Below are 19,685 nucleotides of genomic sequence, written 5' to 3' on the forward strand. Positions count from 1 at the left end.
TTAGCAGCGGGGCAGGAACTCGCAAAGTTCGTTCCCGCCCACTGCACCTCCACCGGGGATCGGCAGTAGAGGTATGAGACTAGGGCAGGGAGGTGGGCAGGGTGCAGAGCCTGGGAGGGTGCAGAGTCTGATGGGGGAGGGAGGGAAAGGTGCTGTGCCTGGCAGGAAGGGAGCTGGGTGCAGTGCCTGACAGGGGAGGGAGAGAGGGAAGGAAGGGTGCTGGGAGCAGAGTCTGACAGGGGAGGGAGGGAAGGAAGGAAGGGGGCCGGGTGCAGAGTCTGAAAGGGGAGAGAAGGAAGGAATGAAGGAAGGGAACTCGGTGCAATGCCTGACAGGGGAGGGAGGGAAAGGTGCTGGGTGCAGTGCCTGTCAAGAAGGGAGCTGGGTGCAGTGCCTGGTAGGGCAGGGCACTTGAATATTAAGCCACCCAACTTATATTCGAGTCAACCATTTTCCTCATTTTTGGGGGGGAAAGGGGGGTCTCAACTTATATTCGGATCGACTTATATTCAAGTATAAACGGTAATATCTAAAATACAAATGACCCAACACGGGCTGTGTTTTGGCAAAATAAAAATGCATTCCTCAGGGGTTTTCTAGGGTTCTTGGTTGTCTTAAATATAATAACATAAAAGTCACAAAAAATCCAAGTAGTTAAGAGGCTACAAAAACAAATAACACAGAACACAAGCTTCCATGTAGGTTGGACCCCAAAAAACCATTGAAGAAGGCATTTTTGTTTTGCTGAAAAAGTGCCCATCATTTGTATTTTATACATTATTTGGTTTTTATCTTGTGGGTCACTTGTGACTGTATACAACCTTTGTGGATTGTTTTTAAGATTACACCCCTCCCTCAATATTCATGGGAGTTAGGGGCAGAGCCGGCCCACAAATATTGAAAATTTGTGAATAACTTTTGGTCTGACTCTGACCCACCACCACCTCCCTCCTGCCTTTCCCCCAGCATCCCGGACCTTACCTGGTGGTCTAGCGGTCTTTCGGGGCAGGAGCGATCTTCCTATGCTCCTGCCCCATGCAGATCACTCATCCAAAGTGACTGCCGTGAGTTCCCGTAGTTCCAGGTAAGGTCCGGGATTTGGGAGGGAGGTGAGGATGATTCCGGTTATAGGAAATTGTGAATAATCAAAATCGCGAGTCCTAAAACTGTGAATTGGGAGGGTGATTGTTTTTAAGTTATTTGGATGCTTAGGGGCTCATAATAATAATAATAAAAAAAAACAACATTCAAAAAGTGGCCTAAATCAGTACTTGGATGATCAAAAAGACAGATCATCCAAGTACCGATAATCAAAGCTGGTTCATATGGAAGAAGTGTCTACTCATAAAGCATTTGTGCATATTACATTAGTGACTTATTTTCCACTTTACCTTGCAGCTCTAAGCGAATTACAAAGAGGAAAGCTGGACATTACCAGGAGAGATACAGGGTTAGGTACTGATAAGAGAAGAGTTAATAGAGGTACTGCATTAGTTTGTCTTAACAAACTTTCGGAATGTTTCCCTAGCTTGTTTTTCTTTGGAAGTTAAATAGCATCTGTGAAAAAGAGCACCCGCAAAGTTATAAAGATCTTCCGCTTCTTTTAAGGAGTTCTGGTTCATTTCAATTTTTTCGTAAATCTTTAAAAACCACTTTATTTGCTAAACATTTTGAAAATTAATTTTCTTGAATTTAGTGTTATTCCTTACGGTTTTTCCTATTAAGTTAATTATTGCAAACTGAGTCGAGCTTTCTTAGAATGACTCGGTATATAAAGCCAAGCCTTAGATTAGATTATAAGTCTGTGCACAGTTTGAAAATTATCTCCGTTATAATACAGTTTGTTCAGGTACTCACTTTGCAGTTTACTCCTGGAAAGGCTTGCTTTCCTTTCAGAAAGAAGGAAAGGCATGTTCCAGGACTTGCCTGTTATTGGTCAAAGATGAGAGAACATTGTACGTTTCATGGTTGCATCTGGGCCGCCCTATTTACTTAATAAAAACGTGCATGTTTTTGGGAAGGAAGCTACACTACAGTTAGCCTTCACCATGCATGGCCCTATGAAGACAGGAGAATATTATGAGTTCAAATAAATGAAGCCTAAGAATAGTATTGAAGGTGGCCTTCACAAATGTGAAACAAATTCCTTGTTACGGTTATCATGGCTGTTAGGCTGGCCTACCTGAAGACAGCGAGGCTTAGAGACCAGAGAACTAGCGGCTTCCTCAACTCAAACTTTGCTCGTTGTTTCATTAGGTGCCGACCACCAAATATGAAGGCAGCATAGAGAGCTGAAAACAGGAAAGATTTCTTCCTGGAAAGAGAGTCAACAAATAAAAAAAAAAGTAATCACTAGTCACACAGAAGTAATATAACAGGTTGACAAGTATATGAGGCAAAGTAAGCACCAACTGTAAGCCTATTTTATAAAACAGATGTCTATGGGGCTCATTTTCAAAGCACGCAAATGACTCAAAATGGCCAACCCCCTCCCTCCATCCATCTGCCAAAAACATTCACATTGTGATTTTGAAATGGCAGAATCAGGATGTCCTACACTGCAGTTCCTCCAAATAGCAAGGGAGTGTGTTGTGGGCATGTTCTGGATAGGACTAGGGAGGACCCAAAATGTAAACTGGACATTTTTATTTAAACCTGTTTTGGTCACATATAGGTGAAAAATGTGTTCCGACTGAGCAGCTGATTCTGAAGGGATTAAGGCATGACCTCTCTTGAGTCCCCCCAGTGATTGTTGTCCCCTTCCCTCTTCCTTGAAAATGAAACCAAAAGGAATATCAGGCTCTACTAGCATCAAGTGTTATGGGTAGGGTTACCATATGACTACAGAAAAAAAAAGAGGACGGGTAAGATATCCAGGTTTTACTTCCATTGAAAGCAATAGAAGTAAAACCTGGATGTCTCAATCTGTCCTTTTTCTGGATGCTAACAAACTACAAATAGGAAGCCCGTTGTTATTAACATACTTCTTGTATTGACTTAAGGTGCTCAGAACCTAAAGATGGTAAAAAAAACACAAATGGGGACAAGCCCCTAAATGCAGTTTTAAAAGTCTTATCATTGCACAATACTCAGTTGGATAAATTTGACATGATAAAGTGTCTTCAATTGCTCAATACTATTCTCCAATGATTTATAAATGCAAAAAAATGGTACTTACGGTAGCTTGATTGAAAAAAACTTTCTATAATGAAGGTATCACACTGCAGCGGGAGCCATATGGTAACCCTAATTATGGGCATTCTGAACAAAACAGAAAGCAAGTCTGAGGAGTATCCTAATGGTCAGTGCAGTGAATTGTAAATCAGGGGACCCAAATTTAAGTCCCCCTTTAGCTCCCTCCACCCCCTTTTAAACTGCACACGTTCACCCACCAAAAAGTATAACTTATTCTGTCATGGTACTTCCAGTTACTCGTTATCAATTGAATGGCTATGCCTGTCATGATCATAAATAGTCTACTCTTATATTTATCTAGAGTGGGTTTCACATGTAATATCGTTCCACAAATTATAGCCTCATATGATAGTGGAACGTTCAAATCCAAAACTAAATTTATTTATCCCCAAATTGACTTCCAAAATAGAAATATAAACGGACAAAAATATAGCAGGTGATCCAAAGTCCCTATATCAATATGATAATGCCAGCATCTATTAGACTTAGAACTATCTACTTTATTTAAACGAACCGGGGTCCAAAAAATCCTATGTAACAAAAATAACCATGTTTGCCTCATAGATGCTGACGCTGTACATTTCAATCTCCAAGTCCAAATTCGTGGCCAACGAGACACAGAAATATACTGTTTTATCTCGATGCTCCAGATGTCTATAAGACTGTTTTTTGGTTTTTTGTTTAAAAGTCCAGAAATCAATTTGTACCACTGGGCAGCCTGATGTCCTACAAGATCAGTTTGGTAGCAAAGGATCTGCAGGCTAAAATAAGTTTTTAAATTTTTCCATTCAGGGAACCCACACTGAATAGCCTGCTTCAACTGCAACCACCTATATTGTTGAGATTTTAAAATTCCAAATGATTGTTATAGTTGTGAAAAATCAAGCAGATTTCCATTAGATATAACATCATCTAATGTCCGAATACCTGCCTGCATCCAATTCTTCCAAGCGATCCCAGCACTGCCTATTTGAATCTTGGAGTTTAACCATAAGGACTGCAAAGTAGATTTCATTATAGGAACATCTGTTAATTTATCAATAAATTTAATTGTTTTCCAGGTGTCCAATAAAATCACATTGTCCTTAGCATAACTAGGTATTTTAATATTTAATATATGAGATAGTCGCATCGGGGACATTATTTTCCACTCCAGATATAACCAGTCTGGCTGATGTTCCAAGAGCTCAGGGAGGATCCAATACATACCTTGACACATTATATAGGCTTGATGATGATACCTATAAAAATTTGGAAAATTTACCCCACCCTCCGCAATTGGTTTTTGTAAAGTGATTCTTGCTTTTTTCCCTAGCCAAATAAATTTTGTCAGAATATCATTTAGCTTTTTGTAAAAGGACCCTTGAAAATAAACTGGTATCATACCCATTTGGTAACAAACTACCGGCAAGATCATCATTTTGACCGTTTGAACTCTCCCCCACCAAGACAAATGTAAAGGGTTCCATTGCTCACACAGCTCCGTGACCTTTAATAATAATGATCTTTCATTTATTTTCATCGTTTCCTCCAATGTATTTTTAATCCATATTCCTAAATATTTAATACCAGCATCCTTCCAAATAAATCTTTTGCACAATGTACATTCAATGGAAGAACCTCTGATTTACTCCAGTTTATTTTGCAACCAGAGAATTTTCCAAATCTGTTAATCAGATCTAGTAAACATGGGATGGTAATTTCAGGATTTCTCAAATGAAGCAAAATGTCATCTGCATAAGCAGTAACTTTGTATTCCCGACCTCTATAAGGAATACCATATATTTCCTTTGCTTGTTTAATAGCCAACAATAAAGGTTCCAAAACAATATCAAACAATAAAGGAGATAATGGACATCCCTGTCTAACTCCCCTTTCCAAGCAAAGTCGTTCTGAAAAAGTATTATTAATATATAATCTAGCAGAAGAGGAGCTATACAAGGTTTGAATCATTTGTATAAATCCAGATCCAACACCAAACCACTCCATAGCCTGATACATGAAGATCCATTCCACACGATCAAAAGATGTAAGATGTATTGTTTTTAATATTTTGTATGTTGATTGTAAACTGCTTAGATTTGTAGGCAGTATATAATTTTTAAAAAATAAAAACATTAATATACAGCTTAAGAAAATTTTATCATAATGCATATATTGAAAAAATGAGAACACTTATCTTCAGATCGTTCAATTAAAGTCAGCTTGTGGCAGGAAGTTCAAAATCAGAATCAGAATGATGTATCCATATCTTCACGGCAACAATAAACTGCTACTCCTCAATGCTGAACTTAACATAATCGGATTCCCAACAGGGCCCCTGTTTCGCAATTGCTTCATCAAGGGAACCACTTCAGAGCCAAAACTCTTCCACTATAGCAACTTATCCAAAATTATATTTTCCAACTAGCCTTAAAATCCATTAACCATTTAAAAACCAGAAGTATATATTGTCACAGGGAAGTCCCTGTGCCTTCCAGTGCCAGCTCAGAGAAACCTGTTCCTAGAGTTAGGAAAAATCAAAACAGTTTTCAAGTAAGCTTAGTCCTATGCCTCAACCCAGATCAGGAAATAGGAAAAAGGCACACACTGGCAAGACTGAGGAATACATAACCAAGCAGCCTGTAAGAACATAAGAAAATAAAAATTGCCACTGCTGGGTCAGATCAGTGGTCCATCGTGCCCACGTGGTGGCCCTTAGGTCAAAGACCAGTGCCCTGAGTCTAGCCTTACCTGCGTACGTTCCGATTCAGCATAAACTTGTATAACTTTGTCTTGAATCCCTGGAGGGTGTTTTCCCCTATAACAGCCTCTGGAAGAGCGTTCCAGTTTTCTACCACTCTCTGGGTGAAGAAGAACTTCCTTACATTTGTACAGAATCTATCACCTTTTAACTTTAGAGAGTGCCCTCTCGTTCTCCCTACCTTGGAGAGGGTGAACAACCTGTCTTTATCTACTAAGTCTATTCCCTTCATTACCTTGAAAGTTTCGATCATGTCCCCTCTTAGTCTCCTCTTTTAAGGGAGAAGATGCTCAGTTTCTCTAATCTCTCACTGTACGGCAACTCCTCCAGCCCCTTAACCATTTTAGTCGCTCTTTTCTGGACCCTCTCGAGTAGTACCGTGTCCTTCTTCATGTACGGTGCCCAGTGCTGGATGCAGTATTCCAGGTGAGGGCATACCATTTAGTTTTACCTAGGCCAGGATTCAGTAAGTTAAAATCAGACCCAGGGGGAACAATTAAGCCTGCAGGCAGAGATCCTAGTGGTGTTGCTAACCAGGTCACACCTAGCAGTAAGTGGGGGACTGGTTTAAGGAAACACACTGCATACACCAGCAGGCAGGTAACTAGGGAACTGCCTACACCTGTTCCTCATTCCCTCAGGCTTAGCAAAACAAGGTAGAAGGAGGGAACACAACAGAATAACAGCAACAGTTTCACTGAACAGGCTCAGGTGGGGAAACGTGTTCCACCATCACACTGGCAGAGGAAGGATCTAGCACAGCAAAGAAAGCAGGTCAGACGACTCTCAGAATGCATTTGTGATTACCCAGAAGTAGGAATGGAGGAAGATTTCTTGGCAGAGCTTTCTAATAGCAGGGAGTCTGTTTGGCCAGAGGAATATATGGAACTGGATGAAGCTAATTTGATGTTTTCTGATAATCAAATGAAGACTGACTGTGAATGTGTTGGCGCTGAAATGTGACAGTTTTATTCAGGTATGCAATAGTACCTAAGCTGCCGAGTGGAGAAAATTCAAAGACTGTTTTGGTAACCGTTTGATGAAATCCACATGAGAAATACAACTTAAGCTGTTGTTTGGGAAAACATAGGAACTATTTGAAACCCCACAGCTGTTTGGGAGAGTAAGGAAGAGAAAGTCTTTTTCTGTGTATTGTGCCTGCTAAATGAGACCACAGTACTGCAAAGGACTTTAAAATTTTTGTACCTGAAAGGGTCCTATTTGGGGCGGGACCACTGTTACAGGTAATTGTGGGAGGTTGGTCCCTTTCTGCCCCCGAGTTCAGCTATAATAAAGAAACTCAGAGTGGCAATTGGTAAAGCCAATATTAGAAAGCTGGACGATATAATAATTGTTTGCCTAGACTGAGAGATTTAGTTTTGGCCCAGCTGAATGTGGAAGATCAGAAGACCTGCCCAAAGGTAGGCAAAGACTGTATGTGCTGAAATTCAGAAGCATTGTTCTTTTGTGCTCTTAATGATGATGAGAGCTGGACTATGAATCTGTTTTGAAAGTTTGGACGATTCTGAAGTGAAGCTATTTGCTAAAACCCAATTTGGGGAAGAGAATTCTTTTGAGATATTTTGGGACTGTTTGGGCTTTTAACCCATTTTGAACTGTTTGAAGTCTTTAACCTTTTTGCAAATAAAATACATTTCAAAGTACTACTTGATCTACCAACTCCATGTGACCTCCGCTGGTCAGCGTTATGTGCATTGGGCACTAAAGACCAGACCCGCCTGGGCCCGGCCACGCCCGGTCACAATATCTAAAAACAATTATCAGTAAATAACTTTTATAAAAACACATCCAGTTCTTTTTTCCCTTTTTCAGGCTTCAGAAATGGTACTCAAAATAATAGTTCTATTCTGTGTTTTTATTTAAGTTTTTACTGATAATCGTCTTTAGATATATACGTCTGACTTATATGTGGTTAATTAGTTGCACACCAGCAGCATCTACCCCAAGTTTCATCAGGTGTAAGTGCCACACCCAGAATTAGGAGCAGGATTCACACAAAACTAGTATTCTATACAGAGCGCTCTGAGCAAAGTGCCGTTTATAGGGTACTAATTTAAATAAATAAAAAACAAATAATAACAGTTTATATACCGCAAAACCATGAAGTTCTATGCGGTTTACAAAAGATTAAGCAAGGTACAAATTGATTGAACTTAAAAGGGGAGGAAGAGAGAAAGTTGGTGGGGCAGGAAATCCATTTTTGAGGATAGAGAGATTAATAGGTTATGGATAGTGCGGTTCTTCCTGGTACCTAACTTTGGGCACCATTTATAGAATTCCCCCATTGCATGTATTGATTGATTGGGATTTATTAACCACCTTTATGAAGAGATTCAGTCAAGATGGTGTACAGCAGGGATCTCAAAGTCCCTCCTTGAGGGCCGCAATCCAGTCGGGTTTTCAGGATTTCCCCAATGAATATGCACTGAAAGCAATGAATGCCCATAGATCTCAGCAACAACTCAGGGAAGGTGAAGACCGTAAAGGAGGCCTGGACACTGCTTAAAGGCACAGTGCTCGAGGCACAAGACCTATACGTCCCAAGGTTTAGGAAAGGGTGCAAAAAAAAAAAAATCGAACTAGAAACCCAGCATGGATTACTACTGCAGTTAAAAAGGCGATAAGCGACAAGAAATCATCCTTCAAGAAATGGAAAAAGGAACCAACAAAGGAAAACCAGGAAGAGCACAAAAGACACCAGAAAGAATGCCATCGAGAGGTCAGGAAAGCAAAGAGGGGAGAGGTCAGGAAAGCAAAGAGGGAATATGAGGAAAAACTGGCAGGAGAGGAAGTGGGACCACTGGACGACGGAGACTGGAAAGGAGCGATAAAGGAGGAAAAAGAGATAGCTGACAGGTTAAACAAATTCTTCACGTCAGTCTTCACCAGAGAGGACACATCCAATATCCCAGAACCCGAGGTGATTATAAACGGAGAACACGACGAAAGGCTGGTACAACTAGAGGTAAGCAAAGAGGATGTCCTCAGACAGATAGACAGACTGAAGAGTGACAAATCACCGGGCCCGGACGGCATCCACCCAAGGGTGCTAAAAGAACTGAGAAATGAAATAGCAGAGACACTTTGCCAAATATGTAATCTCTCCCTAAAAACTGGGGAGATCCCAGAGGACTGGAAAATAGCAAATGTCACGCCCATCTTTAAGAAGGGATCAAGGGGTGATCCGGGAAACTACAGGCCTATGAGTTTGACCTCGGTTCCGGGAAAGATGATGGAAGCAATGGTAAAGGACACAATCTGCGAACACATAGAAAACAATGGACAACTGAAGGCGAGCCAGCATGGCTTCTGCAAGGGAAGGTCGTGCCTCACGAACTTGCTGTACTTCTTCGAGGGAATAAACAGCCAGATGGATAAGGGGGAATCCATAGACATTATTTACCTTGACTTCCAAAAAGCCTTCGACAAGGTACCCCACGAGCGGCTACTTAAAAAGCTGTGGAACCACGGGGTGCAAGGGGATATCTATCGATGGATCAAACACTGGTTGGCAGGCAGGAAACAGAGGGTTGGAGTAAAGGGCCAATACTCAGACTGGTAATGGGTCACGAGCGGAGTTCCACAGGGGTTGGTGCTGGGACCTCTACTGTTCAATATATTTATTAATGATCTGGAGACAGGGTCAAAATGTGAGGTTATCAAATTTGCTGATGACACCAAACTCTACAGCAGGGTTAGAAACATGGAAGACTGTGAAGACCTGCAAAGGGACCTAACGAGACTGGAAGACTGGGCAAAAAAGTGGCAAATGAATTTTAACGTAGAGAAATGCAAGGTCATGCATGTAGGGAAAAAGAACTCGATGTTCAGCTACAAAATGGGGGGAACACTGCTAGGGGTGAGTAACCTTGAAAGGGACCTGGGGGTGATGGTCGACACATCACTGAAACCATCGGCGTAGTGTGCGACAGCTTCAAAGAAAGCAAACAGAATGCTGGGCATCATCAAAAAAGGTATCACGACCAGGACAAAGGAGGTCATCATGCCGCTGTATCGCGCAATGGTGTGCCCGCACCTGGAGTACTGTGTTCAATACTGGTCGCCATACCTCAAGAAGGACATGGCGGTACTTGAGGGAGTACAGAGGAGGGCGACTAAACTGATAAGAGGTATGGAAAATCTTTCATAAGCTGACAGGTTAAAAATGCTGGGGCTGTTCTCCCTGGAGAAGAGGAGACTTAGAGGGGACATGATAGAAACCTTCAAAATCCTAAAGGGCATAGAGAAAGTAAATAAGGACAGATTCTTCAAACTGTGGGGAGCCACAAGCACTAGGGGTCACTCAGAGAAATTGAAAGGGGAAAGGTTTAGAACAAATGCTAGGAAGTTCTTTTTTACCCAGAGGGTGGTGGACACATGGAACGCGCTTCCGGAGGAAGTGATAGGCCAGAACTCGGTGCAGGGGTTCAAGAAAGGTTTGGATAGGTTCCTGGAGGATAAGGGGATAGAGGGGTACAGATAGAACTTGAGGTAGGTTACAGAAGTAGTCAGACACCACTTCACAGGTCGCGGACCTGATGGGCCGCCGCGGGAGCGGACCGCTGGGCGAGATGGACCTCTGGTCTGACCCAGTGGAGGCAACTTCTTATGTTCTTATATGCTGTATTTCGTTAGTTCTGTTCCGGTTATTGCATAATTTAACAATTGCTTTTAATTTGCCTTCATATCTGCAAATTCTTATTTTTTTGAAAATTCTAAAGGCCATATTTTTTTCTTATAAAAACTACTCACACATATTGCCCATGGATAATTGAAAATTGCCTATGGAAAAGTCTATATGCTCAGACAGAAGTACACATATTTCCCCATTCAGACATACTGCGAAAAGTCCTACCCACCCCACCAGTATGAAAATGATCTCCTACCAATGGAGATATGCTTTCCACTGGTACTTTGAAAATGGTAAGTTTAATGCTTGAAGATGTATATGAGCTTTACTAAACTTTCCAAATGCATTCCTGAAATACATGTGGAATGGAACTAGAGAGTCTGTCTTCCTTTATGGTTTGTCTGCTATAAAACAAGCAGCTTTATCAAGCTTAACCAGTCTCAGCTGACCTAACTGCAAGCCACCTGCCAGAAAAATGCAAATGTGGGTATGGCATACCCGGTCTCTATGCATGTAAGAAATATAGCCATGGCTTTACTGCTTAGCCAAGAAGAAAATAAAAATCAATGTCTCAGTCGCTCAGGAATAAAGCCATTAATAACTGCTGAAAAAGAAAAACTGAACAGGCTCCTATAACCTCTGCTTCCTTGTCAGCAAAAGGAATAATGAGGACCTTTTTATAAATGTGCGCAGGGAATGAAGTGGCTCATTTTCCTGTCAACCTTAGGCTCTCTAACCCACTTTATTCCACCTGCACAACTAAAGACAGAGCATAAAAGATATGTAGTTCTCATTTTGCTTGAGAAAAGAGGGAAAAATATATTTGCAGGTTGAGTTAGAGCAAAAACTGAACAAGGCAAGTCACCATAGCCAGAAGACATTTTTAGGCAATATATACCCTTAATCATTTTTGTCCTTCATATTAGGCCCAAACCCCTTCATAACTGTTGTTGTTCCAAACCACTCAGCTTACAAGGGGAGTTTCCTAGGATCACAGCAGATATTACTCAAATAGGAGCTCTCCCAAGCAGACAGCTGTAGATGTGTATGGCTGCCTAATGACTTACTCAGTTTTCTTGGGCTGTTATTACTTTCCCCAGGTTAAAATACCAAGGCCCAGATTTATTTGAAGTGCACCAACCCCCACCTAAAGTTAGATGCCTACATTGGCATGCCTAGCAGATATAGGCATCTAATTTAGAGGATTGGCAAGACTCTATGGGGTTAATAATAAAAAAAAAAATACGTCTAAAAAGTGTCCTAAATGGCTACTTGGATGATCAAAAAGCCTGATCGTCCAAGTACCCATAACCAAAGCTGGTTTTTAAGACGCATCTAAAAACAGCTTAGGCCTTTCCCCTGCCTCTAGACACACAGAGAGAAAAGAGGTGTGTTTAGAGGAGGGGAAAGGGTGGGCAGTGGGCGGGAGGTGGGCCGACCTACGTCTAGGCGTACAACAGGTATAACCAAAACATTTACAGGTTGCCTAGTCGGCACTTAGACCTTTTTGACTTAGATGAAGTCAAACCAGGTCTAAGTGCCGAAAAAGGGGCCGCTGAGCTGACGGCCACTGGCGCCATCAGTTCAGTGGCCCAGCAACCTACCCACCCGCAAGCATCGCGGCAGGAGAGATGCCTCATCTCCCCTACCGCGATGCCATCACTCTTCTACCGGAACTGCCGCGACCCGTGGCAGGAGAGATACCTTAGTAAAAGAGGGCCTAAGTTTCAAGGTTATTTAAAATTTGATATACCGCTTATCAAATATCTAAGCGGTGTACATAGTTAAAAAATTAATATAAATACATGTACACATTGTACACGTAGACAATCATCAAGACATACTTAACAGGGAAGGGGGTGAAATGCATTAGTCGATAGAAAAGTAATACATTTAATGGAAAACACAAATGCAATAAAATCTGAGAGGAAATGATTAAATAAAATGGCGAGAGTATGAAGATGTGGTTAAAGATCAAATGCATCTTTGAATAAGAAAGTATTTAGACTTGATTAGAATTTATTTAAAGAGGGTTCTTCACCTAGGTATGTGGGCATTGTGTTTCATAGGTGATGAAGCATTCACATTAACATTTCCAATAAGCAAAGGCGCATTATTAATTTGGAAATATTCATTGGGAAGAACACATACTCTGTAAATAGGTCTCTGCCACAGCCTCTAATGTAAATTTTTTTTTTTTGGGGGGGGGGGTTATTGTTTGACATCTTTGGAGCTGTTTACATCTCATATTTGTGAGTACTAAAAGTAAAAGTTTCTAATTTATAATTAGTTTATTTTTTCAAATGTCTGCTTTGGAACCCTTCACATCTGTCTTGGTGGGGGAGAGTTCAAGCGGTTAAGATGATGATTTTGCCTGTGGTTTGCTATCAAATGGGTATGTTACCAGTGTTTTCAGGGGTCCTTTTACAAGAAATTAAATAGTATCCTTACTAAATTTGTTTGGCTGGGTAAAACTTCGAGAATTGCTTTAGTATCTTTACAAAAACCAATTGCGGCGGGTGGGGTAAGTTTCCCAAATTTTTATAGGTATCATCAGGCCTATATATTGCGTCAGGGCATATATTGGATCCTTCCTGAGCTCATGGAACATCTCCCTAATCGGTTGTATTTAGAGTGGCAACTTATGTCCCCATTACGATTATTTCATGTGTTGAGTATCAAGTTACCCAGATATGTTAAGGACAATAGTATTTTTTTTGATACTTGGAAAACCTTGAAATTTATTAACAAGATTAACAGATATTCCAATAGAGAAATCCACTTATCAATCCTTATGGCTAAACTCCAAGATTCAAATTGGCAAGTCTGGGATCTTCTGGAAGCAATGGATGCAGGCGGGTATACGCACATTAGATGATGTTTTATCAAATGGGGAAATGCTTGATTTTTCACAACTGCAATAATAATTCAGTATTTTAAAGTCTCAAAATTATAAGTGGTTGCAGTTGAAGCAGGCCATTTAGAAGGGGTTCCCCGATTGGCAGAATCTAAAAAATCATTATAGCTTGCAGGTCCTATGCTTCCAGACAGATTTGCTAGGACATCAGGCTGCCTGGTGGTATAAATTAATATCTGAATTCTTGAATAAAAAAACCAAAATCTAGTCTTAGAGAAATTTGGAGCATTGAGATAAAGCAGTACATTTCTGTATCTCAATGGCCACGAATTTGGTCTTGGAGGATGAGGTGTACAGCGTCAGCATCTATGAGACAAACCTGGTTTTTCTTGTTACATAGATCTTTTTGGACCCCTGTTAGGTTACAAAAGTTAGACAGTTCTAAATCTAATAGATGCTGACACTGTCATCTGGACATTGGATCATCTGTTCTATTGTCCTATGATACTCAACTTTTGGAAGTCAATATGGGGACAGATTAATATCATACTGGAATCATCAATTCCATTGACATATGAGGTAGGCATAAGTGGAACATTATTGCATATTAAGCCCCCCATGGACTGCTATAAATGCCGGCCTTTTCTAATTATGACCGGGATAGCCATGCAGATGGTAACTCATAATTGGAAAAATTACGATCGCCTCAATTTTACTTTTTGGTGGGCAAATTTATGTTCAAGCTATAGATATGAGAAAATGAATGCTGACATGTTGGGGCATAGCAATTTATTTAAATTGGTTTGGGGACCATTGACATCTTATTTCTTCATTAGAGTTGTCTTTTATTTTTGGGAGAAGGGATACTTTTATCTTAATTTTAGCCCTTTGAATACATACATCCAGGTAGGTGGGAGGAGAGTGGAATTACATTACTACTTTAAATAGGGAAAGGTTATTGAAAGAATCTATGTATTTATGTTTTTGTTGGCTAGTAATACTTCTGTATTGCACTGTTGATATATGAAAATCAATAAAGATTAAAAAAAAAAAAAGACTGCTTTGGGGTTTTCTAGGTAACCTTCAGCCATTTTCAGGCCCCTAGTCTGCAGCCACCTCCAACCCTTGTAAGACTTTGATCATTAAACTCAACACTCATGGCCATCACACAAACATCCTATAAAAATGCAGGTTAAAATATGCGCTGATAGTTCATGAGTTTGCAATACTGTCAGGAATTATTGTTATGCATTGGACTGCAGTTGCTCTTTGCTGCTTCCAAGAAGCTGCTGCCCTAGGCAGTTGTCCAATCTTGCCTGGTGGTTGAGCTGCTTTTACCACATCCTCTGGCAGCACGTTGCGTGAAAATATTTCCTCCGATTTGTCTTAAATGGACTACTTAGCAACTTCATGGTGGGCCTCCCAGTCTACCACTTTTTGAATTTACTCAGTCCACTCCACTCGGTATTTTATAGGCCTCTCAATTATCCCCCTGAGCTATCTCTTCTCCAAGTTGAGGAGCCCTAATCTCTTTAGCTTTTCCTCATAGGAGAGTCATTCCCTCCCTTTAATACAGATACAGTGACTAGAATGGCACACGTTATTCAAGATATGGTCTTATCATAGAACGATACAGAGGTATTTTAATATTAATAATTACTAACATTCTATTTGCTTTATTGGTCGCTGATGCACACTGAGCAGAAGATTAACATGCTGTCCATGATGACACCTAGATTAGTGGTTCCCAACCCTGTCCTGGCCCCCAGGCCAGTCGGATTTTCAGAATAGCACTAATGAATATGCATGAGAGAGATCTGCATATAATGGAAGAGCCAGGCATGCAAATCTGTCCATGCATATTCATTAGGGCTATCCTGAAAACCCGACTGGCCTGGGGGGGGTCTTCCAGGACAGGGTTGCGAACCACTGACCTAAATCCTTTACCTGGATGGTGACTCCGAGCGTGGAACCTTACATCATGTAACTATAATTTGGGGTTATTCTTCTCTATGTAGTTCCCTCTGCACTTATACATATCACACTTAATCCTGTGCAAGCTATACTTATCAAAATTAGCAAAACCCAAATCAATTAGGACATATACCATCAATTATAGAAAAAAGTCCCAATAGTGTCACTGAGAGACAGAGTGTGGGGAGCAGCGTCGGAGCTAACAAATAACCAAGTAATGAAAGACTACAAATTAATAATTAATGAGGTTTCTATGATGGTGTGGTGTGTTGGGTGGGTGCCCTCGCACAGATTGTAATATTGAACGAGTCATCGTTTCTTTTGATTTCACAATCCACACTGAGATCCTCATAATCACATTAATTATTAACTACTTAAATTGCTGTACAGTCCATTCTTAACCTGTTCTTAAATTACTGTATAGTCCTTGTATTTAAACTACTGTATAGTCTTTGTACTGTCCAAATGTACTCCACTGTGAATGTTTGCTTGTAGACCGTTCTGAGCTACTGGGAGGACGGGATAAAAATCTAAATAAATAAAATAAAATACTTATCAAAATTGGCATGCATGTGCATAAAAACTGACCTGTTTCTCTAGTAAAATAGTCTGAAAAAACTCACACTGGCTAAACAATTAGCTTTTGCTAACAAGTGGAAACAAAGTTATTTATTTATTTAAGTATTTATATACCACTTATAGTCTAATTGGTTTATATTCATTTGCCCAAGCATTTTTCCCTATCTGTCTTGGTGGGCTTACACTCTATCTAATGTACCTGGGGCAATGTGGAATTAAGTAACTTGCCCAGGGTCACAAGGAGCATTGTGAAATTTGAACCCACAGCCTCAGGGTGCTGAGGCTGTAGCTCTAACCACTGCGCCACACTCTCCATCCTAGCAAGTCAGATTGGTATGCTGGAATCTTTCCATTCCTAATACATACAATATCTCCTCTTATGCTATTTAGGCTCCCTTTCTGAATAATGCTCAACTATATGTCAAAAAGACAGGGCTTTGCTGGATTGTCCTTGCTGTATTGTTAATGCTGATAACTGTATAACTATAAACCCTTTTCCTAAAAATCTTTGACACTTTGTACTTGGATGTGATTAATCGCGCATGTGGATAGCCCTGCCTCTTCTAAAAATTTAATTTTCAAAAATAAGATGAGGTTCACTTACGAAGCTCTGTGGTAAAATGGGACATGCATGTGCTATTGTAACACAGACTGTTTATTTTGAGATTCACTAACGTGTGGTATCTTAGTGCAGCAAGTTAGCAGATCCCATGATAATTATGTTCTCCAAGCCACAGCAGCACAAAGCAGGCTAAAGTATGTGCATCTGGTGTCATACCTTATGTATGTGCGACTAGCAAATTAGTTACTTCTCCCATTAAAGGCCTAAGTGAAGACTCAAGCTTTCTTTCACCTGCTTCCTGAAGCAGAGATAACTTTGTGTTAAGCGAAGCCTTTCAGGGGGTGCATTCCAGAGTGTGGGGGCTCCTCTGGAGAAGGCTCGTTGGCAGATATCACATCGCTTGTTGGTCTTTGGAGAAGGTGTGGTTAGGGACACTCCATAGGAGGACCTTAATGACCTTGGAGGTGTGTAGAGAGATTCTATACTTCAAGTACTCTGGTCTTATGGACCTTAAAGATCAGACGGAGTTTTAAATTTAGAGTGTATGGTAAGCCAGTAGAGTTTTTGAAAAAAATGGTATGATGCAGTCATGTTGCTTACAACCTTCTATTACTCTTGTTGCAGCATGTTGAAACGACTGGAGCTGGTACAAATCTTTTGTAGTCAGACCAGTGTGACGTGCATTACAGTAATCCAGTCTTGACATTATCATGGTATGAATACTGGTCAAGACTTGCCTTCTCTGTGTAAGCAGAGAGGCAGCGTAGTTGTCACAAATGATAGAGGCAGCTTTTGAAAGTTGCTTGGATTTGAGTAAGCATTGAGTCTAGCTGAATTCTGAGGTTCCTAACTTATGATTTGAAGGGAATTCACATTTCCCCGAAAGAAATTTCTATGCACTGGAACATACTCTATAGATTTTTCTATTTGCTTCAAATAGTCCAGAAAAAATTCTGTTTTGAATGCTTCCAGCACCGAATATGGTGTTAAACTGAGACTTGTGCTGACAGTCTGAAAGACAATCTCCTCCCTATTCAAAGAACCAGTCTGCCCATATATCTCAAATATTCACTCTGCCAGCCAGATAAAAAGAAGCTATACCGCAGCTTATATATGGGTTTTGCAAGCTGGCCCAGTGGGTGCAGCATGCATATCTGGGATGGCCTATACAGCATTTTAAAATCATCCCCCCCGCCCTACCTTATCTCCCTCCCCTTACCTCCCTCGCTGGCGGCGGCCTCCTCGAATTGTGCCACCAGCGTTGCAGAGCAGGAGCAACTTTTTTGTCTTTAGGCCGGCCCACCTCCCTCGCTAGCAGTGGCCTCCTCAAATTGTGCTGCTTCCTGTATGGCTTTGCTGTCAGTTCTGAGACGAGTCCCACGAGAACTGACGTCAAAACCATACAGGAAGCAGCGCAGGGCTGGCCTGCAGATGCAAAGATCGCTCCTGCTCTGCAACACTGGCGCCGCGATTCAAAGAGGCTGCCGCCAGCGAGGGAGGGCGGGGAGATTATTTAAAAATGCTGTATAGGCCACACAGTTACTGATAGATAAGCCATGGCTACTAAAATAGAGCAGCTTATCTACCAGTTTTTAAACTTGTAGAGGCAGGTGGCAGACTATATGTGGGGGAGATACGGTATTACTTTTATTTATTTATTTCTTTTTCTAAACTGTTCTCTCAGGGGAGCTCAGAACAGTTTACATGAATTTATTCAGCTACTCAAGCATTTTTCCCTGTCTGTCCTGGTGGGCTCACAATCTATCCAATGTACTTAGGGCAATGGGAGGATTAACCCTCTCTTTTACAAAACTGCAGAAACAGTTTTTAGTGCAAGCCGGGCGCTGAATGCTCTGCACTGCTCCCAATGCTCATAGGAACTCTATGAGTGCTGGTAGCAGTGCAGAGCATTCAGCATGCTGGCCTGCACTAAAAATCACTTTTGTGGTTTGGTAAAAGGGGGGGTGGGGAAAGTGACTTGCCCAGGATCACAAGGAGCAGTGTGGCTTTAAGCACTGTGCCACACTCTTCCCCCATCGTTCCCTGTCTTTTCTCCTTTTGTAGTTCGTTTGTTTTTAGTCTTCTTATTACCATGTTTCCCCGAAAATAAGACAGTGTCTTATATTCATTTGGGGCCCAAAAAAGGCACAGTCTTATTTTTGGGGTATGCACATGATCATCTCTCCCTTCCTCTCCTTCACCCCAATATTTCCTCTTTCCTTTCTCTCCCCCACATGTGCAGCATCTTTCCTCCCCCCCTTCCATCCCCCTGTGCAGCAGGACCCTTGCCCAGCTTCTATCCTTCCCTCCCTCCCATCCCTTGTGCAGCAGAACCCTTGAGCACACCCCGCCCCCACTGTGCAGCTGAACCCCTGCTAACCCTCCATCCCTCCCCGCTGACCGCAAGTGAGCCCTACCTTCATCCGAAACAACGTCGAGCTGGCAGCACTCTAAACAAGCTGCTTCGCCTTACCCGTCAGGGATTTCACTCTGCCACAATACTAATGATGTCATTAGTAACGCAGCAGAGTGAAATCCCCAACTGACAAGGCCAAGCAGCCTGTTTAGAGTGCTGCCGGCCTGACGCTGCTTCAGTTGAGGTAGGGCTCGCTCATGGTCGGCGGGGAGGAAAGGATGAAGGGTCAGCAGGGGATCGGCTGCGCTGTGGGGTGAGGGAGGTTTGAAGAGTTATCTGCGAATCCCGGGACTAGGGCTTATTTTTGGGGTAGGGCTTATATTAAGACCTACCCCAAAAATGATGCTAGGGCTTATTTTCATGATAGGTCTTATTTTCGAGGAAGCAGGGTACCTCTTCTTTTCTCCTCCTTCCCCATCTCTTTACTTTCAGGCACTGTACTGCAATATCTTATTTTAGCACCTTAGAATCCCTCTAATATATTTAAGGGACATATTTATTAAAGTTTGGCGTGTGAATCAGCGTGCAGTAATTTAGCACATGAGTGTGGTAACCCTTACTGTACTGGTATGACAGTGTGCTAATCCACCCAATAACTGCCTACTTTGTAATTGAAATGTGAATGAAGTGCACACTGCAGTCGGCATACAGTATTTTACTGTGAGTATCACTAATTAGGAGGCAGTATGGGGCAAATTCTATAAACAG

General features: G+C 41.5%; 1 protein-coding gene across 3 annotated transcripts in view; it reads right to left on the bottom strand.

The window, feature by feature from the left end:
• The window catches only part of ELOVL6 (ELOVL fatty acid elongase 6), a 166,642-nt gene that overhangs the window by 46,675 nt on the left and 100,282 nt on the right, over positions 1 to 19,685 (bottom strand). For 2 of the 3 annotated variants that reach the window (XM_033955475.1, XM_033955494.1), the window contains exon 2: positions 2,183 to 2,314. In XM_033955475.1, coding sequence (XP_033811366.1) covers positions 2,183 to 2,314 — 132 coding nt within the window. Of the gene's footprint in view, positions 1 to 2,182; positions 2,315 to 3,178; positions 3,262 to 19,685 lie in introns of all 3 variants that reach the window. The other variant, XM_033955484.1, reaches the window with a different exon arrangement.

The sequence above is a fragment of the Geotrypetes seraphini genome, chromosome 1, assembly GCF_902459505.1.
Source record: "Geotrypetes seraphini chromosome 1, aGeoSer1.1, whole genome shotgun sequence".
In the NCBI taxonomy this organism is placed as follows: Eukaryota; Metazoa; Chordata; class Amphibia; order Gymnophiona; family Dermophiidae; genus Geotrypetes; species Geotrypetes seraphini.